This window comes from Falco naumanni, chromosome 8 (assembly GCF_017639655.2).
Source record: "Falco naumanni isolate bFalNau1 chromosome 8, bFalNau1.pat, whole genome shotgun sequence".
Classification (NCBI taxonomy): domain Eukaryota; kingdom Metazoa; phylum Chordata; class Aves; order Falconiformes; family Falconidae; genus Falco; species Falco naumanni.
The window spans coordinates 30550691-30577881 of record NC_054061.1 but is presented as its reverse complement, the minus strand read 5'-3'; the positions used below and the strand labels follow the sequence as shown (position 1 = coordinate 30577881).

Genomic DNA, 27191 nt, shown 5'->3' with positions numbered 1-27191 from the left:
CCATCACATGTTTGTGTGTGTTTTGACCATTGGTGTTACCTGTATTTTGGTGATGTTAAATGTGCATATAGTCATGTGGCATGTAGAGGCTGCAGGAGTTTTTTTAGAAAGGAAGGAATTAAATTATGTACCAGGTAATGTGTTCTCTGGGTTGAAAATAGTGAATTAGTCAGTATTTGAGCACCTTGGCCTAAATAAAGTCTGTTGCTGAAATACAAGAAGTTCTTTACTGAGATGATAAATCTTTGTGAGTTAGGAAGCAGTTTAGTCATGTAACAGTTCAGCTGGAAATGGTATCAATAAAAATGGGCAAAACTGACCAAGCTTAAAACTAACCATACAGTACTGCTCCTGAATTTTTCAATATGCTGGTGGTCTTGCACCACCAGCTGCTGCTCACTTACACTTCTTTGGTGTTCTTTTGAGTCTTGTAGCAAATACAGCTATGCTTAGTTTGTAATCTCTGTGTAATAGGAGTGCGAAAGTATGAGAAAAGAAAAATTCTGGCTATGCCTGGAGCATAGCTTAAATTGAGCATTCTCCAGGTCGTGGCTTCCCTGAAGCAAGTGGGGTTTGTGCATTATCTGTGTTGGTTCAATTTATGCCTAGTTTTCAGTCATTACATTTGAGTTTCGAGGCTTGTACTTGTTTGTACAACACTGACTTACGTACAAGGAATTAGTAAAGTCTTGTACTTAGAATGTTTCCTGCCATAAGGAAGCTTTACTACTCGATATTTTCACAAGCAAAGTGTAAATTCTAATGAGAACCTTTTGACTTCTGAAATTTTCTGTCAAGTGTGTAAAAATGGGCATCCCCCAAAACTTGTATTTCACTTTTACATAATGTCATTGTGGATTTTAGAAAATAAATTAAAAAAATAAACTAAAAATAAAAACAGTAAAATTATAAAATTAAAGCAGAGTCAGACTTGACCACTTATGTAATGAACATGTGAAATATAGTATGTTTTTAATATGAGTAGTAGCTGAATATTCAAACATGGAAATACAGCAGAATCTTGCGGTAATTCCAATAGTCATAAAGCATTTGTTGGTAAAATAACTGTATTTGTGTTGCTGTTAAAATATCTGAAATAAACACTTGGTACATAAATTGTAATAGGAAAGTAAATAACTAGTGATAGCTGTTAAGGAAACAAGGGAAAAATCTGTAGATTCCTTCACTCAAAATTCACTTTAGTGAGGTGGAGTTAGGTTTATATATGAGATAATGCTTGTAGTAAAAAGTAAGAATTTTGTATATATATGTGTGCATTAATACATATTTTATATATACATGTGTGCATCCAAATACATTTTTAGGGATGTGTTTGTGTTTATGTATAGTTACATGTATCAATATATGAAAAACTTAGTTTGCCTTCTGAAGTGGTTCATCTAAACTTTCTTCTGGAATACAGTGAAAAATGGAATATGCTTTTCTAATTCTCAGTGAACAACTTAAGCTCTAGGCTATTTAATATGAGTAAACACAGAGCTTAGATTTTTTAAAATTAATTAATTCTTCATGTACTCATGCAATATCAACACATCTGAAACAGCAGAAACATCTTTAAGGCTCTGTTGGATGACTTTCAGTTGGTGTTGGTAACACAAGGGCGAGTTACATTTTTAACTCATTTTTATAGTTTTATCACTGTTAGAGTTTAACCTATTTGTATGTATTTGGTATTTATAAACAAACAAAAAAGCCCTGTACACCTCATATTTGCTCTTTGCCTATTTCTTGTCTTACATCTTCACCTTCCTGTGTATTGTCTCAGTTTACGTTCTGGCAACATCTTTCATGATCTGAATCTTCATAGCTCTTCCATTTCACCCACTGTCCTTTTCATTTGCCACCACTTGGTTCTTTCTGGAGTTTGTGATGCCTTCTGTTCCTTATTGTTTTTCACTGACTGACTGAAAAGGCTGCTTTGTCTTCCAAATACAGGGCCTGACTGGCTTTAGGTAGCTGGTCAGCAGGTGATGCCTCTTATTGGGGGAGGGGTTGGGGTTAATTGTCTTTTGGGGGTTTTTTTTTTTGTTCCTTTTCTGATTCATATATGTATCCTATGTTACTGTTGTTCTTCCTTCTTCCCCTGGCTGTTAGAAACTTGGCCAGGAAGTACCTATTTTCTTACCTGGTGCTTTTAGCTTGTGGATGCTTCTTGTATGTTTGAGGGTGTGTAAACTCTTATCACTTCCTGATACTGAACTGTTCAGCATGAGGTCATTGGGGGGGCATTAAGACTTGTCTTTGACAACAGAGTAAATTTCCTACTGTATCTTCTCTTGCTGTTGGAGGTAAATCCTTTGTCTCTTACTCGAAAAAATAGAAAGAAAAGATAAAGAAATTGCTAGTATTAGAAGCACAAATGAGTGACCCTAATTAAAGGCAAATTCATGTAGACTTTTGAGGGTGTACAAGTGTATTTGTGCAAGTATGTGTCTGTCATACAAACATCAAAATATCCTAAGCCAAGCCCTGTGCTCACCAAAGTCTCAGGTGTCCAAGTTAGGCTGATGGAAATTTAAGCTGCAGACTTCAGGCTTTCCAGTCTGCTTCTGGCCAGCCTTGTCTTTTTACACCACATATCAGTTTTCTGAAAAGGAACCTACATAAGAATGGCACTGGCATGGCTCATAATGTAAAGATTAAAGTATGAATATATGCAGTCTTCATATGACTGTCTGTCAAATGGAATGGTAATTATACAATATGTATAATTACTAACTTTCTGGGTCTTTTATTATTCTGTAACATGACATAAATCTGAATCTTAAAAAATTAGAACCAAACTTTTAACAACTGTTTAAATATTCCTTTTGGTAACTTGGGTGTTTATGGATTTCCATTAGAAATCAGTAAGGATAACACAAGGCTCTGACAATTGCCGTTATTAGATTTTTGAAAGTGAACGTGAGTGGTAGGTATCGAAAATGTCCCTGGTTTTTCCAGTCTTCAGCTTTGGAAATTTTCTCCATGAGGTGGAGCTGTGCTGCCGGGCCGGCGCTGTTTGCCAGGTGGGCTTTTCGTCAGGTGGGCTTTGGGCTCCACCATCATCTAGAATCATAGAATCATGGAAGAGTTTGGGTTGGAACATCTGTTGCCAACCCCCCTTGCCATGGGCAGGGACACTTTGCACCAGCCCAGGTTGCTCCAAGCCCCATCCAGCCTGGCCTTGAACCTTCCAGGGATGGGGCACCCACAGCTGCTCTGGGCAGCCTGGCCCAGTGCCTTGCTTCCCTCTAACCTTCTAGAATTTTACACCAGTCTCAGATGTTCACTTCTGAGTGTAGTAGTAGATAGATGCAAGTAGTAGTATAGATGATACAAGTAGAACTTAGTATAAATTAGGCAAATAACGCACCCTGCCATTTTTTTATAATAAAGAGAATTGTTATAAAATTCCAGTGGCATAGTGTATGTGCGTTGATTTCAGCAATTACCGTTCAGTGGTGGTATACATAGTGAATAAACAGGTGCACATGCCTTTCAGGTGAGATCTCTTATTTAGAATTTTTTAAGTGTCTAGGGGACTTTCTCATTGGTACCAGTCAGACAGCTAAAACCTACAAGTGAGACTAGTTGGAAATAGCAGTCTTCATCCACATCACAGTGCAAACAGTATGTTCCATTGTAAAGAACGGATGAGTGAAGAAGGGTTTTTCACTTATTAGGATTAGCAGCGGCTACAAAAATTGTGCCAAATAACTTAGAAAAATATTTGTAATATTTCACCTGATTTAAAAGAACTGAAATGGCATCTCAAATGTACAATAATGATTATTCCATATACACAGTATGCCAAATTTTTTTTTTAACCATTGAATGAATGATGTTTGTGTTTTAATTCCAGGTGCAGTTTTCTTGGCTATTTTTTGCAGGGGCAGTACCTGTATTTTTTTCTTTTTTCATTGCAACTCTTTTATGTCACTATAACAACTGGGATCCAGTGATGGTGGGAATCAGAAGAGTTTTTGCCTTTATTTGTAGAAAACATCGAATTCAGAGGTAGGGTGGTCACAAAGTATAACCCTGTTGCTTCTTTAGCCTTTTTGATACCTATACACTTTTATAAGTCACAATGCTCATACTGTATTTATTTTCATCTAATTGTATATACAAGTGTGCTAATTTCTTAATAGTAGTAGTTGCTAATCCATTTATTAACCTACTTAATGCTCAGAAAATGGAAAGATGTGAAGTCTGTTTACGTTTTAACTAGTGGCTGTCGGGTTTTTTTCTTCCCCTTAATGCTTCTACGATAGTTGCTATACCCAGAGCATGCAGTGAAAATTGTGGAAACTCGAGTATACTTTATGAATTTAAGGGGTCTTTGTGTGCTTCTAATGGCTGCAAAAAACCTAGCATACTCAGTACTTAGATTTGCTTCATAACAACCATTTTAATATTTCTGTATAAATTTAAATAAATAAATTTTGTTTCTTTTAAGAATGCCGGAAGAAAGTGAGCAGTGTGAAAGTCTCATTCCTATGCATAGTGTTTCACAAGATGGAGACAGTTGCTGTTCATAGACAGAAGGTATGCTTAATAAGCTTCAAACTGCAGAGAAAGGAGAGAATTGGTTTTCATGATGGCAGTTGTGTTACATAAGCACACATTTCTACAGAGCATGCAGTTAATCTTGTTCTGTGTTGATGGATGGAGTTTTGAAGGGTATCTTCAAAATGACTGTTATTTGTGTCCAAGCATTATTCTCACCTTGATACAGTTCTTGGTCAATGGTTTTGAAATGTAAAGTAGTTTTTTACTTAATAGCACTAACAACATTCATCAGAAACTGGACATGAGTCGATAAACCAGAAGAGGCATACAACTTCTTCATGTGGATGATGTGGGTGGAAGAGATCTGAAGTAATTATTGCACTCTTTTTAATGCTGTTGAGGTCTCATTTGGGCTGTTGCAGTTCATGAAGAACATTGGCTGCTTAAGGAGTTTTAGAGGACATCACCAGACTTTATCATTGTGGGTCTAGAAAATGGAAAGGAGTCCTTGTGTTTGTGGTTGACAAGAATTAGGTTGTTAAATTGTGTTAAATATTAGGGAAAATATTTCTCATGATAAGTATAGGGAAATGAGACTAGAATAAGTAGGGAGTTTGCAAAATATCCTTCTCTAAGAGGTTATGCAAATATCTCAACAGGAGCATTACATGTTTTGTTGATACCGTCTTGGAGCGTGAAGACAGACATAGTTGAGGACTCTTAGTCCTATGCTTCAGGGCTTTAGTTTTCAAATAACACATGCAGATTTACATGATGAGAAATATATTTTTATTTTCTAGTGTTGCTTAAATCTAAATGAAATTTAAAATATTATAACCAAAACAATAGTTGTGATGTCTTAAGCTTAAGACACACATGTTATTTCCTTTATTGGTAAGATGGGAACAAATACATGTGTTGATTTCTTTTTTGTAATCCTTAATTATGTAGCCCTGATAATTTTTTTTTTCTTCTTCTTAGTTTAACAATGGAATGATGCCCAGCGAAGAGACAATCTTGTGGAAAAGTCCCTAAGGAATCATGTGCCTATTCTGAATTTGTAGTAAAAATAAGAAGTTTCAGTTCTTTTGAAACTCTAAACTTTTCCTCTTTCTTGATTTCATCTGGTTTTATAAATGAACAAATTTGCTACATGCCTATCACCATAGGGAGTCTTAGTCCATCTGAGCAACCACCCTGCCTTATAACACTGAGCTGGTGAAGTTACTTGACAAAATCAAGAAAACAAATGCTGTTAAGTGATTTCTTTCTTTTTGTAACTCACGATTTTGTTAAATGCTGGACAATATTATTTTTAAAAAATACTTTCAAATGAGTTATGTAAATAAGTTTGCAGGTTGTCAAGTCTCACAGGCTTTCAGATGAAAACCTAAATAGGTATGTTACCTGTAGTAGGTACAAATTAACTTTTTTATGTTGTATAAACTATTTGCATATTAATAGAAGAAAATAGAAAAATAATTTATTAAGTACATACTTGTAATTATTGAGGCAGGATCTTTGTATGGTCCTGGAACACCACATACATATTGTCTTATACCATTTTGAGAAGCCTTGTAATAGCAATGGGTGCCATTGTTTAAAAATCTTTTGTTACCTAACAATCTGGAATGTTTAAAATTTTAGTGAATGATAAAATATTGCTAATTACAGTACATTTGGGTGTACATTCTCAAAATCAGTATTCATTTTAAACAGACTGATTCTGTAACCCATTCTTATTCCCAGTTACCTCACATGTGAAAATTTTCAAATTTAGTTTTCCATGTATAGCTGCCAAGTTATCAAGGAGATCAGATTAGTTGTGAAAGTTTTCAGTCGGTAGGTTGGCAGTACAGTAACCTGCTAAACAATCTGAAAGATGTGTTAATAAATTTGTTCTAAAACTTGTAATTTTCCTTATAACCTGTATCTTCCTTCCACTGCAATGCTGATATCCTATTTGATTCTGAAAATTTCTGCATTGTTATTTAGTCAGTGCCATTTTCCAACTTCTGGCTTGTAAGACACTTACATTAAAGTTAATTTTGGGTTTTGATGGATTTTTTATTTTTTTTTTTTTTTTTACAATGAATGTGGGATGGATTTTCAGCTAACAGTATTCTCTTCCACATAACAAGATTATTAATAATGTAAGGTACTTATACTGTCCTTCCACACAAATACAGAAGGATGACATACTACAGATGCCTTTTGATGTTTTGACATAAGTAATGATCCTTCCAAAAGAAATTCTAGTGTTTGGTGATAAGACTAGATGAGAGGGAATGCTGGAAAGCAACATGCTGAGCTATACATTCAGAAGAATTGATTAGCCAGCAGCTAGAATTGAATGTAAAAATCTCTTAAGTGGAGAAGGAAGAAAAAAATGAATCTGGGGGCTATTCTGGTCAAATATTGCACCTTTTTTTGCAAAATTTTGCAAAATTTTCCTTCCAGTTTTTAATATTGGACTACACTACAAGTTTCAGTGATCCGAGGCATCTCTTTAAGATGAGATAGTAAGTCCTTCTTTGGATACCTGAAATAGGAATTAAAAAAACTGCACAACACTACAAAACCACAAGCCCAAACCAAACAATTACTATGCTTATGTAGGCATTTTGAGAAACTTCACATTTCAATTCCCAAACCCCTCAAGTAGAGGGGTTGAAGATGCAGGGTGTAGAACTAACTTTACGTTTGACTTTGGTAGAATTTTCAAGGATTTTTGGTGAATGAAATTTTCTTAGTTGCTGTGGGTTTTTTTTTTTGTTTTTACTTTTTTTTTTTAAAGGATTGTTTCTCCTTCTAAATTACAACAAATTAGAGGATCTTAGCTTCAACTTTTTTCCAAGAAATAAAGACCTACTCACAATAAAAAACTAATTGATTAGCTAATACAGTTTGACAGATTGAAAAATCTGTTTTCAATGAATGATGTGTTTCAATGACATCATACTGAATATATAATACCAGAGATTAACTACACATTTGAATCAGTTGGGACTTGTGGCATCAGCAGTCTAAGCTTGGGAAAACTGAGTTTGCTTTTGGATGGGCAATTACAGTATTTTTAGCAAAATAATACTGTCTTTTGAATTTGGTCATACTGATAGAATTGGAGCTGTAATGAATAATGGGCAATTGCTATTCATTTTTGTTTTTATGTTCACAGCTTAAAGTGAAAGATGATCGTAGTCTCCCATGTATGTGGCTACTGATAACCTGCATTACTCATCAGTTTGAGAGGTTAACAAGATAAGTACTAACAGAATATTGTTCTGTCTCTGACCTCAGGAGTGCTGAAGAATGTTACTCAAAGTTAGGGTCTTCCCACTGTTTTTGTCTTTAACAAAAATATGTTATTTTTCTTTTAAAAGATATTAAATAATCTGATGATATTAGGTAGCTTGAGCAGTCTTTCTGCATTACGTTACAGTTCTTTAAAGAGTAAGAAACAGAGCAAACTGTCCTTCCTGAAAAGATTTTTAAACAGTGGTGCCCTGTAGTTACAAGAAATGTGTTTTAATTACGGAAGCTATAACATGTAACATTGTTCCTGCATTTAATAGAGTGATGAGTTTGTTTTCTATAAAATCTTGTGATTTTTAGTACAATAATATTTTATAAATATAACATCTAATTTGAAATGTAAATTGCTTAGCTCTAATGGGTGCTTGGTAAATGCACAAGAGATTTAGCTTTGATTCTCAGGTACCTCTGACGTAATGGAGACATGCTGGGTTTTTCTTCCTCATGACACAACTGGAATGTGAAGGAGCTCTCTCATAAATGCTTTACCTCTGTGTGCTAGCATAAATTGCTCTTATTGTTTCAATTCGGGAATATCTTTATTCTGACTTATTTCTTGTAGGAAGCACATACACTTTAAAAAAAATAATGAATTTTTATCTCAAGAATTTCTTTGAATGTCATTAGATGTTTAAGTAACAGTGATTTCCCATGCCTGCAAAATGGCAAATGAATACTACATGTGTTGCTCTGTCACAGTTGAACTAATTCCTATAATCCAATGAGACAACCAACAATTTCTTCTGTGTGTGTGATTGAGGTTTTGGAGCTGTTTGGGTTTTTGTATATGGAAGAAATGATGTTAATTTGCCAAATGCCACATAGCATGCCTTTGCTTCTAGGGCCTTGGTGGGTCTTGCACAGTTTGATGTACTGTGTACTACATTCCAGAACAAGGGGAGAAAAGGAGTTCAGTTTTTCTGGTGGCTTTGTGTTCGGTTTCAGTCATGTCGAAAATGTGTTCACTAAGAGGGGCTGCTGTAGATGTGATACTAATTCAGGAAAGGACTGAAATACAGCTGACATCAGTACTCAACCTTACTTTCAAAGTATGGGGCACATAAATATGACTGAAGACAATGAGGGCCCGATGTTTTTGTTGCCTAGTGTGCACTGTCTCTTGCTTGTTGGCTTTTTGCCTGTGGAAATATGTGTAAGATGGTGGGGGCTGTAATAGGTGACCGGTCTGGCTTGTCGTGGAGTTGGACTTGAGTGGACTGCACCCTGGAATTCAGAAGTGGGGAGACTAAGGCACTGCCTGGTTATTTCACTGTGGTGTGGCAAATGCTAAAGTATTTTAAGTATTTTGCAGAAATATGGTGTTAAGCAGGGGTATTCTTCGAATGACAAACCATGGTGCTGCATGTGATACTTGACGGGGTATGCGGGTATATGCATTGCGTACCTCCTTGTAATGTACTAGCAAAAATAAGAGAGCCTGCAAATTACTTTTCTTGGTGTGTGCTGTTGTAATCCTCATGCTCTTCCACAATACTCATTGTGCCTAGGTACTGCTATTCACAACTATGATTGCTTTAAATAAGATGGTAAAACGGTTCCTTTGTAATTCTTGGTTCCATCTCTCTTTGTGTTGAATGTTATTCCTATTCCCTACTAAAAGGGAGATTTCCCTACTTAGGGGAATTAAGTTACTGAGCTGAGCTATCAGAGGAGGGGGAAATCCAGTTAAATTTTAGACACAGGGTGCGTTTATGGACACACTTACAAATTACACATGAAAATAGGCCTCAGTAAGGCAGTGTGTTTGTATGTTTGTAAATGAAGTTCAGAAGTAGCATACTCAAAAATCAAGAAACAGGAACTAATGTTAATTATCACAGTGTTGAGTTATATGGCTAACTGTAGGATGGTACTTTTAACCAGTTTTATTTGGCCTAAGTTTTCAATCAATTACCATTTCTGCTATGGCTGTCATATGTCTGCAATTGAAGTTGTAACTGCAGTAGCATGTAAGTGTTGGCTCAAAAACAATTGTTACGCATGTGGTTTTGTTGGAGGTTTTGTTTTCTTTTTTTCTGTCTAATCCAGGATTGCATTAATGCTGTATTTTGTTTTACATGGTTATTGCAGGGCATGATTTCTCAGGGAAATATGGATGATACCATGCATTGTGAGAGCTGATAACTAATTCCAGCTTTTAAAATCATTACAAACATTTTCAGGTTTTGTTCAGACATTTCATATCATGTAATTTCATGTTGAACTTCTTAGGCTTATTAGGTAAATCATGTTGAGAATGTTAAGAGCATTTAAAGGTGTCAATAAAATACACTCTGCCCAACGCTTTGTTACTTTTTGGACAAGCATCCATTCTAAGCTGATGCTACTATTTTTGTATGGTTTTCTACTTTATTGTATCATGCGCCATATAAATTAATAGTTACACTGCTGATTTGGAGGGTGCACTTATGGCGTGACAGTGACATTAACTTTCAGGGTTAGGCAATGCTGTAGTAATACATAATCTGATTCTGGGGTAGAGTACTAGTATAAATCTTCTAACTTAACTATATTAATTTATATCATTACATTTCTACAAAGTCTGTTCACCTTGGGGATTTTTGTTTGTTTTTCCAGTAAAGTTGCTTTGGCTAGACTGGGATTTGATCCAAAGCCCATGAGAGTCATAGACAGCATTAATGAAGTAAAACTTTATGGAAAAGAAACTCCGCAGTCAGGTTGATGTTTATGCCTTTGCAGTATTTCTGTCTGCAGCATATATTTGGAGTGGTTTGCTTTAAGACTTCAGTAATAAAAATTTGAGGGATTTTAGTGCTGGTAAAAGTGGTAAAGGTACTACTGTAACGGGTCACAAAAAATACTTTCCTATAGCCAGCATGCAGCTTTATTATTTAGAAGGTGAATTTGTCTTGCTACTTGACTCTTCTTTAAAATCAGCAGTATGAGAAATGTTAACCACTCCACTTAATTGTATACTTAGGGAGAATTCTTTCTCAATAGTGAGAATATGTGATCATAGCCATCAGCCTTGAAGATCAGCTTCCTCTTAATGATTTCTGATTTGACATTTCCATTTCCATTCACTTTGCAAAGAATGCAACAGGGCATTTCCTCTCTAGGAAAGGCTACTGTAATTGTGTTTTGACTACCCTAATTCTCTGTATTGTTAGAAATCTAATATAAACCATAAATCTAACATATAAATGTGACTCTGCTTAGTTATCTGTGTTCTCTCCTCTGAGGTAAAGTATTACATCTTGGTATTAGAAGGTAACCAGACTATTTCTGGAATGCCTACCATGATGTGGAACGGATCCAGGATTTCATCTGGTTTTCACTTCTTTCTTTTAAAAAGTATAAAAGGCTTTCCTCCGAGCATTTTTGTAGAAAGCTGCTGTTTTAGTTCTGCAAGTGCAGAGTTCTTCAACTGCATCTAAAGTTGTATCCAACATTGTTTTTTTAATGAGCTTTTGACTGTTTTGTTAGGGAAGGTGCACAAATCTTGTAGATGTTTCACAGAAGAAATATGACTGGATACTGGAGTGGCCTCAGAAACAATAGTTCAGGGATTTTTCTATAGCTCTTCACATACATCCGTGAAGTTTTCCCATAGTTTTAAAAAAAACAAACAAGTGAACAAACCCAAACAGAAAACCACACTTATCAAGCTGAGAAGGATTAGCCATTTAGAATAGAACTAATTTTATAATATGCAAATTACTCTGCTTTCATTAGAGATATCCTTCAATATATTACTGCTGTTGCCAGCCCACAAGTCTTTTCTTCCTTGTCTGTGTTACAGGTGATACTTCTACCTAAATCTGGCCTTTTTCATGCCAATTAAACAAGTTCCTTTACTAGGATGAGTAATTTCTAAAATATTTTTAGCCTCTCCTTTTTTCTCCAGCTAGGGGAACAGCAGGGGCTTTCCAGTCAAACAGTATCCCTTTTCTATTGAAGAAATAAAAAAAACAACTTTAGAACTTGAGAAATAATTTTTTAAATAATCTTAATTGAAAATAATCTTATTGGGCGTTGTATGGGGGATCAGCTGTAAAATCATAGGGGTAATTTCTTATATAGCCCAACTACATCTAAGAGGTGCTTAGGCAATGGTGTATTGGATAAATTTCTAGTTGATCTTGATTTAATACAGAAAATAGGTGTTTTAATTCATCATTTCACATTGAAGCTGAATGCTGAAATTAAGGCCTGTGATTGTTTAAAAAAAAATGGAAAAAATTTTGTTTGGAGAGTGTACAAACTAAGGAGTTTCTTCTCTGTATTTTGGGGGGTTTAGTTTTTGTGATGTTTTGTTTTTGGGTTTTTTGGGGGTTTTTAAGTGTTAAAAGTCCCACATACAGTCCAGTTACAAATGGATGCTCTATTAATTGAAAATAATGAGGGGCTGTTCACACAAAGCTATATTGAAAGCTTAGCCAGTTGCTCAAGTTGACATTCCCTGAATGGAATTAGAGAAATGTATTGAGTATGCGATACAACTTCAGGATTGTACATCTGAAGGGTCCTTGTAACGATTTAAAATTTGTGTAAGTTCTCTTTGGAGTGGGTATTAGTAAAACAAAATAGCTGATGAACCTTTTTCTTAGTTGCTTATACAGATTGATTTGTGAAATGTCTAAAGCTTGGGTGCGTTAAAAGATGCACAAAACCAACAGAAGTTTGTATGGTCTTTTTGGCATTACATTTTGTACTAAGTTTCAGTGACTTCTGAATAACACTTTTCAAGCGGAGGCTGCTTAAACTGAAGAAAACTTGTGTTTGCGTGAAGTCCATATGATTTACTGATAATTCAGGTGTTCTGAGAGCACACTAGTTGCACGTATATATCCTCTATGAAACATCTTTATGCATAATCTTTTAACCATTTTCTTTAGTGAGACCAGAACATGAATTGCTGATGTGTATTGAATTTGCACTTAAATATCAGAATTTAAAGTGTGTTAAACCTTGATCTATTTTTGATAAAAAAGAAATGTAGCATTTTTATCTAATTCCATTTAATGGTAAGTATGTTCTTGCAGAAAAAAACCATATAATTATGGCTTGATGCAGTGATTTTAAGCCAAGAAAACCGCAGGATGGCAGTAGTAAATCTGAAATGAAGACGCATGTCTCCTCAGAAACTCTGGCTTCTGGTTTCTTCCTTCCCTCTTTGTACCAAATTGTTGGCTCCATTATTGCAGAATTGTAAAGGTGAAGCAAGGACCAGAACTTTTACCCTTTGTTTTTTAAAAGCAAACATTGGCTTTTGCCTGGAGTCTCTTTGTCCTGTCTGTTTTCTGGGTGGGGTGTGTCAGTTAAATGAGAAATACAGAATAAAGTATTTTTAATTAAAATCAGATTTAAGCTATTATTTTGAAATGCTCTATATTAAAAGAGATCTAATGAATGGAAATTAAAGGCCTATATTGCAAATATTGAACAGTACCTATATATTTTTAACAAAATCGGTATATATATGGATATTTGAAATGCATAAAGGTGAAAATTGGAAGATTGTTCTTGTGTTGATAGGTTTATAAATTGATTCTTAATATCCAATACCAAAACCCTATAAAAGGGCTGATGAAAAGAAAATGTAATGTATTCTGATGAACAGCCTGTGTAATACAATCAATGGGTGTGATGGTTTTGTTCTGTATTATATTTATTATATGTAAGTAAACAATAAAGATTATAAATCTTATTTTCTTAACAGGAATTGGTATTTGGTTGGGCTTAATGCTTAATTTGTTTTACTCCATCAGTTAAGAAAAAGTGAATGGTCACAAAGGGTGGGCAGCCTTGGGAGAATAATGTAGTGGTAAAAAGGTCTTGAATTCACACACTTATTTCCCCTCTTCCACCCTTAAAAGTGAGCCCCGGGATGTCTCGTTTTACATGAAACCAGCTAGGATGGCAAAAGGTTATAATTTGGTCTTAGATGGGTCTGGTAATTTAAGTAGTAAAATAGCAATTTTTAATCCATTTTCCTGGCTGCAGGTGGCTTTTGCTTGCTAGTACGTGAATTATGAAGCGGTCGTGTCCCACGTGTTATCAGCAGGGGGAGCTACTGCAGCATCCATCGCGCTGCAGCCCTCAGCTCCAGCGCAAGAGCTTACATAAGCGGTAAAGACACAATTAATTTACCTGTTTATCATCCTTAATTCTTGGAGTTCACCAGGACTAGATATTAACCTTCCTTCATGCTCCGTGTCTTTAATAATGTAAAATCTCCTAGGGATGATAGGCGTTTACCTAAATACTTAATAGAAAAATTAGAAAAAGTGTCTTCCTAGCATTGGCTTTTCTGAGTTTTCTGGATTACCTACAGCTGAATTGTTTACTGATAAAATCAATGTTGTTGCACAGCTGTAGCAAGAAGCAGATTTTTACACTAAAACATGCGGATACTTGCTGTACCATATCTAAAATATGCAAAAGTGCAAAATGGTGTTACTGACAATGCATGTACCAAGTACATGAACCTTAAAGTTTTAGATCAGAGTTTCTTAGGAAAAAAATATAAGCACAGGTATAAAGGCATCATGCCAAATATAAATCACAATGTGGAGAAGCAAGAGTGAGCATGAAACAAATGGCAGTTTAGCTAATGTCTGAGCCATCTTCACCTTCAGAAATCCACTGGGAAGAGCCTTGAGTTTACCTGGCACTGCTATGGCCTAATGTCTAAACCAAAAACTTGTAACGAGCAAGGGTGATGTAATTGAAACAGTTATTTCCTGGAAGCTGTTCTTACAATGACTGCACTGTCTTATGAATGTTCTGGGACCAGGAAAAAATTTTTAAATCAAAAAATAACAAGCCTGTGACTTTTTTTTTCAGTAGAGTAATATATTGTGGTAAGAAACTTGCTTGCTTAACTGCTTTCAAAAACATTTGTACTCTTAAAAAGGTGTATAAAAATCCACTGAAGTTGTCCCTTATGCAACAATTTAATTTTCACACAAAATAGACAAGTATCATATGCGCCCCTTCTTTTGCAATGTGGAAAGGTCTTTGTTCTGTCTTACTTGGCAAAGAACTTTGAGAGACATTTAATGTAGCAATTTTTTTGGTCAAAGCTGTAGTGCACTTCAGTACTTACAGTTTGGGGGGGAAGTTTTAACCTTTAACATGGAGTTCATCATCATGTTCCCTGACAAGCAACAGGAACTCTGGAACTCAAGAATTTGAAGCAAGTTGGCTGGGAGTTGCAGTGTTTGCCATCGTTCAATAGCCCCCAGAGCAGGGGAGATACTGGGTAAATGACTGAGGTAAGTGGTTTGTGGGGTTGTTTTGGGTCTGGTTGGTTGTTATTTTTATTTCCCCCCTTTATCCAAAACATGAATCAATGTATTTTTATTCTGTTAGGCTAGTAAGATTTAAACTGTTTTCTGTGATATCTTGACACCTAGTACTTTTCTGTATACAGTGGATAAGCTAGTGCAGGCTAGCTAGATTGCTTTCAATCTCTAGGACATAATTTGTTGACGTATTATCTTACTCTACTCTGTATACCTCTCAGTTTTAGGAGACACATTTCATACATGAAACTGCTTCTTGCCAGAAGCTCAATGTCACTAGCTAGAAGGTGAGGTTTAAAGCTGCTGAGAAAGATGATTTAAACCCTATTTTCAAACTGCTTCTTCTATCAATAGTATGTATGTGGGAGACGTTCTTGGTTTTTATTTATATCTGCAACCCAAGTATATCCCATTTATATTGATTTTAAAAAACTTGGACAAAGCTTAAGGTTTCCAAAGAAACAATAGTTTATTACCTCAGCGTGAACTATTCTTCCTTTCTTCCCCTCATTTTCCACCCTCTGATCCCAACCCCTACTGCAAGCTTATGTGAAAGAAAACCCAGTTCTAATTTGTGGGTGTGCAAGCTTTCAGGACATTTTTTGGTAGCATTATCTACTGTGTTACAGTTTGCTACATGAAGATGTTCATACCATAAAGATTCCTTAATTATTTAAATGGGCTTTTCTTTGGGGGAACCTTCCAGTGTCATGCTGCTAATGATGATGGAAACCTCATGATTACTCTGCAAGTGTGCATTTACACAATGTGAAGGAAGCTTCAGAAACATAAAGGAACATTCTGTCTCTGTAACAGTGTTCCCATTTAGAAAGAAGCTCATCTGCCAGTAGATCTATTTTTTTATTTTTTTTTTTAAATCCTGTTGGAAGGAAAAGAAAAATAATACTTTTAAAAATTCAAGCTATAAGCAGATGGCTTTTGTGGCCGTGGTGGTGCAGGCAAACTGGCAAGCAATTCCCCAAGAGAGGTTTCTGACCATGGGGTGATGTGTGAGAGGAATGGGAGATGAGGAGATATGATGCAACAACCATAGATTAATGGAGTTTGGTCTTACGTGTACCTTTCCCCAAGCCCTCCTTGCCTTTTTATGTATTTCCTAACTTACAAAGGATTGTACAGAAGACTCTCTTCACAGATTGAGAGGACATAATTAGTTCATAGTATAAATATTTGAAAATACTGTGGAAGGTTATCAGTAATTCATCAAATGTCTTTTGTGAAAAACATGTTTTGACTAAAGTGGTGACACTGACTTCTACCTCCTTTCTTCACTATTAGGTAAAAGTTTGTATGTCTCTGTCACTCTTCTGCATGTGACTTTCCCCAGCCACCAGTGAATGGAAATGTGTCTTGACTTCAGTAGCTGGTGCTGTTTAATTGAAATGGTTCGTTCTTGTAAGCAAGAAGTGCTTAAAAATGAAGTTGGATTCATTACTCTTCCTACGGGAGCGTGCTTGCCTTACTGAATTTCAGGTGTAGGAAGAGAAGCTTCTGAACAATGTGCTTGTGGAACAGGGTAAAAGAGAGCCTCACCAATTTATTTTTTCTCAAGGAAATCGTTATGGCCTGAGGCAGTGTCCTTTCTCAGATGCAAAGGGGCAATCAGGACCAGCCTAACCTAGACAAGAAAAAGAACAAACTGATGATCCACCAGGAGCTGATGGAGAGCCATGGTAAATGAATGAACAGCCCTTCAGAACTAGGAGGAGATGCATAATGGATTTCCAGTAAATGAGGTATACCTGAGTGCCTGCAAAAGGAGTCAGCCTGAGTTTGAAATTATTTCTATCCTTTTGTACTGGAGACTAGGGCAAGAGGTGGAGCTCTCGATAAAGCTTCAAGACAGAACAATTTTGTGAGAATCTCAACTGTTCTGTAAGGAGTGGGTGAATAAAGTTCAAATTCTCATGGATTAAAAGTTTGAAAACTCCTAAAATTCAAAAGGTAGAAATGTTTAATTATTTCACTAATTTGCTTTTTAGAGGTCTAACTAATATAAAGGTTTGGTGAAACATATAGAGTCTGTCATGAAATAATACCAATGTCGCATTGGCTTTCTGCCAAAGTAATTCCTCAAATAACCTAGTTAATGCTTTTAATGATGTGTCTCTGCTTTCTAGCTCTGGTCTGTCATTATACCTGCCAATCTACCTCCTCCTTTTGCAGATTATTTCTAAAACTGACACATTTATGTTTCTCTTTGTAAATTCTTCATCTCCCCCCCCCCCCCCCCCTCCCCCAGGTTTAAAAAAACTGTTCAATTCTAAATTGTTTGCAAAATTGGCAAACTGGCATCCTAGCATTATGATGAAAAGACACAAGTACAGAGGATTTGAGAATATTTGAGAATACTGGCTTTGCATGTTTCTCCTCACATACCAGACTGTATCTGAAAGTGTACATTGGCCTTGAGATGTATCTGCAAGAAAGCTTTTATCAAAGCTTCTTGTTCTGCATAACAGTATTTGGAAGCTTGCTATTCTACATTTAGAGAACATTTTACTTTTGTTTTCAGTAGAGGTAATAGTTTCAAAGTAAAGGTTGTTGTGTGTAAAGTCAACAAAAAATTGACTCTAAAGACTGGAGTCTTACTGTCACATCTATAATGTTCCTTCTGAATTTGACCTGTATAAAGTACCAGATCTTTTATGTGGTGTCTTGAATGTTGAGAGTGGACACAGTACTACCTCTTCCCCCTCCTTATCATTAATGATTATACTTGGGAAAGTCCCTTCGCCTTTCAGTGGCTTAGGTTTTCCCCTTCAAAAATTATGGTAGCCATTAGAATTTTATTTGTTTGAGGTAAAAATGTGAGAACAAATTGTTGGCAAGGTTGCTGTGGGGCTTGGGCAGAAAGCTGTAGTTCATACTTAAGGATGTCTCGTTTCTTAGGGAAGTAACAACTACAGCTTTCAGCCCCAAGCCCCACAGCAACATTGCCATCTTTTCTCTTGTATTCCATTAAATCTCCTTAATTCCTCCTGTGCTGCCTGACCTGTGCTACGTGGGCACTCAGTCTACTTCCCCATGTCCTTAATCAGTCCTCACTAGAGATGCCAACACTAACAGATCAGTGCTATTACCAGTGCTGAGCCAGGACCTTTAATACAGATGCTACTAGAGAGACACCAATGAAGATTAACTACCATTTGTTAGATTTTTTAAAGGAAGTCTTTTAGCTGTTTAAAAAGAGAGTAGGGATACTCCCAACAGCTAAAACACTTACTTCAGTGTAACAGATGTCAGTTTATCTCGATTGCTGCTGCTACAGGAGCTGTGCCTGTATCAAAGGGGCCAGTATAGCAAAGAAACTGTAATGGAGATGTAGAAAAGTTAGAAACTACGGCTAAGAATCACAGTGCTTGAGGAACTGACCTAGCCTCCCAAAAAACCCATATCTGTAGGAAATTAGGGAAGCTGGAAGGGATGGATCAGATCAAGCCCAAGTCTGAAAGCTCCTTCACACAGGGCATCTCTGTAGATTAACTTGACTTTGATGAGGTGATCCCTGGAGATACCAATATATGAAGAGGACATTTGCATCAAATTTACAGGAACCTAACAGGTCACATTGCAGTTTAGATCAAGTCAAGGCACTCACACACGATATGTGCTGAGCCGCGGTCCCCATCAAAGTGCAGAGCCTGACCTTCAAGTTCAGGAGCTAGGCAAACACAGTAATAGCCGTTTGGACCATGTTGAACACAGTGCTCTTGATTTTAGGTTTATCTATGGTGCAGAGAGATACCTCGTTCATGAGTCACCTCAGCATCCCTTTCTGCACAGCTATGCCTTTAATGCCGCAATGTAGGACCTGTGACAACAGATGTATCCTAGTATGAGTCCGCCTACTTAGCTGCTTTCATAGCCAGGAGATAACTCACAGAGAACGTGGCAAATCCAGGCCCACTCTAGATACAGCTATTGTTTTTTAAAGCACCGAAATAATTTTTATGTTCGGTGTCCCCTTAGCCCAGACACACTTTGTAGTATCCAGACACCCAAGAGGTGCCTGCACGTTTATATTTCTGTCTTAGGAAAATTTCCATATAGTAAAAAAAAAACTTTTTCAAAACATCCTGGTAGCAATAATAATTACTCACTCTCCACCCACAATCTATTGAGACTGAATGTTTGCTTCCTCTGAGCCATCTCACTGCCTCTAAACCTAATCATGTGCCTCTAAAAATGCTTTTGCTGCACTCTGCAAATCACCAAGCTCAGCTTAGGTAGGAAAAATTCCTTCACTGGTAAATGGACTGATTATAGTGGTACCCTGGTGTGGTTTTTGTTGGTTTTTAATCACATGGTAGTCCCACAAAGCTACTGTGTTTTTATTCTCCCCATCTTTGAATGCACAAGCTTACTCCTTAGAGATAGTCTAGCTTCCAAAAGTTGGGAGTCTGAAATGTATGTCTTTTATAGAAGGGATAATTACTTATCTGTAAATTATAGTTCTCTGAAGATATATCAAAAAAATTACCCCTCGCCCACATATTCACCTTCCCACTGAGCTGAGATTTCTCTGCATTTTATGGGCTTCAAAAATAGGGTGTCCCTCTTCCCCTTCTTAATTTGCTGCTGTATTGTGAGGGGTTTTTACTACTTTCGCAGACAAAGTGGACTTTTGGTGAATTCAGGATAGTTGAAACATCTCAGCAGGTGTGGTGTGAAACTGCTTGCTGTGAACACTGACTTACAACTTTGAGCTCAGAGGCATCCTATTGAGTCTCTGTTCAGGTGAACAAAATCTCACTTTTCCCAAGAATGTTACAGGCTGGATCATAAACTGGGACAAAAAGGCATGGCCCCATTTATTTGAGTGGATCTGTGCTAATGTACGTAAATTTAAAAATCTTATTTTAAAGGATAATCCACAGTTAATCCCTACAGTGAGTAACTGTCTCTAAATGTGGCCCTTATTGTACTTACTTTCTACTAATTTGATTTTGTAACTTTTCTGTAGATTTTTTTGTAGCAAATCAAAATTTATGACTGGAAGGGGGAGAAATACCTGGGGCTCATTATTACAGTAGAAGTGAGAGAACAGGAGCAACAGAGATTTGTTTATTTTTTCTTTTTGATGGCATGAGGCAATGTGGATCATGTGAATTGATTCATTATATTTAGCATGGCTTCTTTGTTGCCCACCGCCCCAAAAGTAACACAGAGTTTTAAATTTTATCCTTCCATTTCTATCTGAATTACTTTCTCAGTTCTTCTCTGCACTGTACTTGAAATGGCGTTTTTTTAATATTACTTCAAAAAATAGCTTGTTTTATGAACGATATTCACGTTAACAATAATGATACAATTGATAATTATTTAGTAACTAAAGTGCATAGCTTCTTGGTTTTAGTAATTTCATGGTTATATGCTTGTTACAAATTTCTGCATGTGGTTAAGAAAAAGATGACAGGAGAGCAGAAGGGCAGACTGCCCTTCACCCTTATTCATATTGATGCTATTTTTCCTGTAGGGACTTGTTCTTATGTCATTAGTCTTGATCCTTTAGTAAAGTAAGTAGGTACTTGCTACTGTTTTAACTTTTCTGTCTGCAGAACATCCTTTCAAGAATCAGTTATGTATGCTGGAATAATTATTTACTCTTAGTTAGCATGCTAGTTTTATTCATGGCTAATGGCTATTGACCAGCCTTTCCTGGTTGTCTGTTCTTTTATTTTAAATCCAGGGGTGGCAAAATTTCTTTGCCTGCAGTTGCTTGAGAGAAAGGTGTACAACTAATTGAAGCCCTTGGCTCTACTTGCTGGCCTGTAAATGTCCATCTTGCTCAAACAGCAGTACAGATCTTTCCAGGCTAGCAGGCTGGTCTGGTATTCAGAGTTTAGCTTTATTCATTCAATTTTATTGTTATTTGTCCCAAGTGAAAGAAGGGTGAAGACACCTTGTATTGAAGTAGGCTTCAAGAATTTGGAAGCTGATTAATTGACTCTTCAGGTGTTTGGTTATCAACCAGAGATTATGTTATCAAATATATGCTGTATGAATTGATTTATCTAAATAGTAATATCATATTATGCACAATTATTAAAACATGCAGACAATTACGAGATAAATGCAGGAAGCCTAACCTGATAGCTGACACAATACCTAGTGTTCAAGTCGCAATTCCTCCTTGGCCTTACAGGTAGCAAGACATGGCCAGTGAGAGGGAGAAGATGCATATGTTGCAGTAATGGATCATCAGACTGAAGTGTCTTATTCAAATTCACTTTAGGAAACAGGTCCAGGTAGGTAACGTGCCACAACAAAGTAATCACGTGTTATATTGACTGATGCTGAAGGGCTTAAATGCACAGAATTTGCAATTCTATGGGATGTAATAGCAATTAAACAAAACTGCTACGACAATACGACAGACAGACCAAAGTGAGTATATTTGTATAGGTATTCCATACAGCCCTCACAGTTTTCAGCCGGCTGATTTTGTGTCGGTGTCATAGAGTCTGTCACAAAGAGGGCTCACCCAGGCAGGAGTAGTAACAACACTGTATTCTTGTCAATCGCTGTGATGCCGTTTTAAGTAGTGCCACCAAATGTTGCCTCCACCCAGAAGTGAGAAGAAAAGCCCTAGCTGTTGACCCTGCTATCCTTTCTAATCACTTCAGGCACTCGGTTTGGAGGACTGTTTTGCTAAGTTGACATAAATGTATGCTTGTATCTCCATCCCATGTCCATATCCTGGCTGATTTTTATATAGTGCTCCTGGAGGCCGGCGGCGCGCAGGCAGGGGCCGCACGGGTTCCGCCCGGGGCACTCCAGGTGCAGGAGGCAGCGGGATCCCGGCGGCTGCGCTCGGCCACCCGGGTTCAAACGCCAGAGGGAGACGAGGCAGTGAGAAGTGGCAGCTCATTGCTAGTGACTTGTGGGGGTGGAGAGGCTTCTGGGCGTTCATAACCACTGTTCTGAGTTCTGCCCGGTGGAGCGAAAATCCATTGCCTATAGGTAAAGCCAGAGGTGCCTCTGCGCAGCGCAGGGCTCCTCCTCAACACCCTCTCAACACCCCTCCTCAACAGGAGTGTGGGGCAAAATAAGAGGAGAAAGCTCACGAGTCAAGGCAAAGTCGGGGAGATCACTTATCGATCACCCTCAAGGACAAAACAGACTCAACTTGTGGAAATTTAATGTATTGCTCAGGCGCCGGGAGCGCTCCCCACCCCCCCGCCCAGAGCCGGGTGCTCGCGGGGCGCTTTCCCGCACTTTCTCCCTCGCTCCTCACGGCCTCCCAGGCGCTTTGCCCGCTCGTAAATGCCGTTTCCCAGAGGTGCCACTGGTGCCGCCGAGGGGCCCGGCTGGGCTGTGTGGTGGGGCCGCGGCAGAGGCGGGCGGAACCGGCGGGAACCGGCGCGCGGCAGCCCCGGCCTCTCCTCACAGGGGAGCTGCGCAGCCGGCTCCGGCCACGAACACCCAGTGCAGCAGCATTTCTGCATTGTGGTCTTGAGTTTGGAACATTTCTGGAAGATTTTGGTGTCAATGGCTGTGGAGAGAAAGCCCCAGCGGCTGCGCTTCAGCTTCCTGATGCCAGCAGGGCCAGGTAAAATCCAGAGGGTCCTGTCAGGGACCCACACATGTGGGTGTGAGGGGTTTACAGCGCAGTTTGGAGTTGAGATGCTAGTAAAGCCATCTAATCAGTAGCTGGCTCTGTTAGTTTATTCTTTCCTCATGAGGAAACATCTTTCCCTGTGTCTTTCCATAACCTTGTCCTTCGGTGGCTTTATAGTCATGATCACACACCCAGGGGTTCTCGTGGACGAAATGTTTTGCTGTTGCATAAAAGACATGAAGTGGTTCTCAAAGACCTGCCAAAATATGGCCTTGAAATTGTAATCTTATTAACATAAGCTCATACTGGTGCTGTTTCGTTTTGATCTACTTATGTGGTCTCTATGGACTTGCTTTAACATTGCCTTTGTTTCATCTGGACATTACAGTGTAGCCTACATAAATGCCGGCTAAATTTATTTTACTATTGGCTTTAGCAGGATGCTATCCCACAACAGCCGACATGATGTGCTTGTCAACGTGGTTGTGGAAATAAGTTCAGAAAAACACTACAGAAATTACTAGCTTGCCTGTACTGTGTGTGCTTTCACAGAGTGGGAGCTGTATTCCTCCCATATGTCCTGTGGTGCCTTTGGCTTGGTGTAGTTTTGTTGCACTGTGGAGTTTGCTGGCACGTGCTTTCTTTGCGAAGTCTTAAGAATTTACACCCAGCACCTATTACTCCGGTGACAGCAGCAGGTCTTTGCTTGGCTTGGTGGGATGTTTGGTGGGCAGCAGGTTTCTGGCAGAGTTGAACGTGGCCCTGTGCTAGAAAGATTTTAAGGCTCAGTCTGAAAGTTGCGGGTAGAGAGATTGCCTCAGTCCCTGGCTTTGGTCAATAGCAGCTCACTGGGTTAAGCTCCTGCGCAGGGCTGTAAGAGGAAAAGCATTCCCTGGACAAGGTATGCCTCGTCCACTCCCTTGCTAGCAATCGAGCCTGAGGTTCAAAAAGCAGTGACAATTAGATGACAGATCTCTCACTGTCCTCTTGTTCAGTTGGTCCTACTCATGTTCTTGCCTGCCTGGGTAGAGCTCAGTGTCCCAAAGCGTGCCTTTTTATAACAGCAAACAATGTATTTTTGTCTGCTGTGTTCTCTGACTTGAAATTCAATCTACAAATGCATATTGAAGTTTAAAATTCAAGCCCTCTTTCTCATGCTTTCTTGCAGGACATTGTATTGTCTTGTAATCTGGGCTTGAGGTGACTGAACATGATAGCATTTTGTAATTTTTGATTAAATAAGTAGACTCTGAAAGTGAAACAAATCTAATGACTCCAGTGGAAGGAGTTCATGATCCATGGATCATGATTTTCTGAGGAAGACACCTTGCCTTCTTTGTCCAAACACAGCAACTTCTTACTGTAGTAAAAATTTTTGAAGATACAAAGCAGGGAGCTGAACGACCTGCAATGTAAAGCTGTAAATTCAAGATAATTTGGCAATAACATACAGCTTTGTGTAGTCTTTTTTTACCAAGAAAGAACATGCCCATCATATATGATAGTCTTTCAGATGGTATTAGTAGTAGTACAAACTGCTCTCCTACACAAAAAAGGAAGTGAATTCAAATGGCCAGAGTTGCTGTTGCTCTAAAATTATCCTTCTTGAAAACTAAATACAAGCACACAGAACAGTAAAATAAAAATTTCTTGTCTAGACGTATTTCTCACTTGCAGCCTGACAGCTGCAGAATTACAGAGACTGCAAGTCTGCATGAGAGCCAGGCTGCTTTAAACTGTTCCTTTTCAAAGTTTCTCTCTTGGCCTGCAACTGCCAAAGACACAGGCTTAGCAGCCCAAGCCAGATCCTCATTAGAGGAAAGGGATAACAGTAGGAAGAATAACTTACAGAAGGAAAAGCATACACATCAGGGAGAGGACAATATCAGGAATTAAAAATCTGTTTACCTGGTGGTATGTGGGTTGCTCAAGCTGATGGAGATAATATTTCAGACTATGTTATCTTCCGTGTCTGGTCAGGATTTCTTCAAATATCAGGTCAATGAGAGCTGGATAGTGTCATACTATCTCAGGAGCTCTTGAAGATAAGTCAGGAGAAGCAGCAAATTGCTTTGAGTTCATCTTTATATGGGCCCCTAATAAAAATCTTTTAAAGTTACCTCAGAGGGATTGGTAAGTAACTACTACTACTATATTTTTTCAAGAATCTGTTTTTAATCTTAGCATATCTTTTTTCCACAGATTTTCTAGTTCATTCTCCTTTTGCTTTATACTCATAATCAGAACATGGTTCTTGGTAATATTAGCAACATTTATTAGGATAAATTAAGACCTAATAATCTTTTCGTATGAAAAATTTGACAACATTCATCACCACTGGTACCTGACCCTTTATGAGCTTTTATCTGTGCAAGAGCAGTGATGTTCAGGATCCCTTGAGCCCTGGTTGTGAAGACGTACGAAGAATGAAATTATAACCTTACTGAAGCCAGTGATAAAACACCTTCTTCAAAGACTGGGATAAAAGAACACTACTTTAGGAAATGCGGGACATCCGTAAATATAAGAGCATATATTACACTTCTTTTTATATATCCTCTTGAGATCTAAGATGCTATCTATTCAAAGAGGCTACAATACCTGTTACGTTCTTATGGACTTCTCCCTTCCCAGCTCCTATCACAGTCCCTTTTAGTAATTTTTAGAATCTCTGTAAATTTCTGACCTTAGAAGTACTTTTACTTTTAATTTAATACTTAGAAGTCTTAAATTTCTCACTGTTTGTAATATATTTTGCAAAGGAACCATATTCAGCTGGCCTCCGTAGTACCATTACTCCAAGTAAATGTGCAGGCTAAATGAATTGTCAGGCATCAAATAACAAACATAAGCATGCACTTAAGCACTGTGGATTTCATACAAATAAATGAGTATGCACTATTCATTCTTAAACAGTGTGAACACAGATTTCCTATATTTCTAAGATTTTTTTACAAAGCTTCATGATGGTCTTAATTATTCAGTACCTATTATGAGCCTCCAAGAGTGGAACAAGAAGTGCATTTCCTAGAAATGAAACATGGAAGTGTTCTCAAAGCTATTTTAATGCTAATTCTTGTTCACTTTTTCAGAGCTTGAGCTTTAAACATCACAACTGTGAAAAGATCAGACCAAACTGAGAAATGTATTTTGGCCATAGAGATGGAACTGTGAATTGGCATTTAATTGTGGAAAGTGATTCTGTAGCAGGTTGTTTTAGATTTTTCAATTGGTGTGAGTCAGTGAGCTTTTATGGTAACAAAATTGCACAGTAGGCTTTAATTGTGCATAATTATTGCACTGCATGGTGCAGAGTACTATATTCTAGGCATTCAGCTGCATTCTGTTAATTTTTTTTATTGAACTCTGTGAAGAAGTATACCTAATGGTGTTTGATATATGCTTGTTTAATCTGCTCATGCTTTTTTGTCTTAGGAAAATGAAAATTGTTATTATAGAGTACCTCCCCCCAGTTTCTAAATGACAATTATACTGTATGGGCGATCTATGGGCATCTGCTAAAATTAACTGGAGTCTTATTTCAGCTGCAAGGATATTATGAAAAGTCTTTGGGTTTAGAAGTGTAACTTTCAATAATACAGGGTTCAGGTTTTTTTACATTGATCTGTGCATTCTTAAAGCTGAGTAATACTTAGTGGACGTTCATGCTGTTACTTCAGTAATCTGTAGCTGTTTCCAAATTGATTATTTTCATTTCCTCAGTATTTTATGTCTGCTGGATCTGGTCAGTGCATCCAGCTAGAACACAGCCTGTGATTAAGGATTAGGAAAATTTTATTTCCTTCTCTATAAGTAAGCAAAACGTTTTTATCACTGTGGACCTAGTGATTTGTGAAATCCTGTTGTACTTTGTTTTTTCTCCTGCTAAGCTTTCAAGTTGTCAGGAGTGATCTGATTGTTTCCCATCTTTTGACCAATAATGGAACCCAGGCCAGCACTCTGTGGCTCTCATGAATTCAGTATCACAGCTCTCAGTCATCAAAAAGCCTTTATGATGTTTCTGGGATGTGACATTTCTGTGGAAAAACAGCTTTGCGTTTGGGGCTTGAGCTTTTCAGGGAGATGAAAAAAATAGTCTGATATTATTGTAATTACTCTACCACAAGATTCTGCAGTTCTCTTTCCCCCAGGGATAAAAGTACTGTATAACAAACAGTAGCTCTAGCAGATCTTTTTCCTATTGGTATTGATGAACTTGCCGTTGCTATAATGTAAATAACAAACTTTACAATAGTCTGCTTTTTTGTTAGCATCTTCCAGCACAGCAACTTCTGTAGCTGGCCTCAAAGAACAAACCCCAGGAAGAATGAATTTTGATTGCATCACTGCAAAGCTTTTTTGGTTCTTCCTGTTTGTATAGTAAAAATGAAGTAGCAGGAAGAACCTTCTTTTTTTTTAATCCTCTATTCTGTATTATTCCAAGACATTCTGAAGAATATTTCTACAGGTGGGGTTAAGCCAGG

General features: G+C 37.6%; 1 protein-coding gene across 5 annotated transcripts in view; it reads left to right on the top strand.

The window, feature by feature from the left end:
- The window catches only part of SLC35F5 (solute carrier family 35 member F5), a 39534-nt gene extending 26012 nt beyond the window's left edge, over positions 1 to 13522 (top strand). For all 5 annotated transcript variants that reach the window (XM_040603302.1, XM_040603300.1, XM_040603299.1 and 2 more), the window contains 3 exons: positions 3866 to 4020; positions 4463 to 4551; positions 5497 to 13522. In XM_040603302.1, coding sequence (XP_040459236.1) covers positions 3866 to 4020; positions 4463 to 4544 — 237 coding nt within the window. In that variant the 3' untranslated portion in view covers positions 4545 to 4551; positions 5497 to 13522. The remainder of the gene's footprint in view (positions 1 to 3865; positions 4021 to 4462; positions 4552 to 5496) is intronic.
- Positions 13523 to 27191: the final 13669 nt, after the last annotated feature.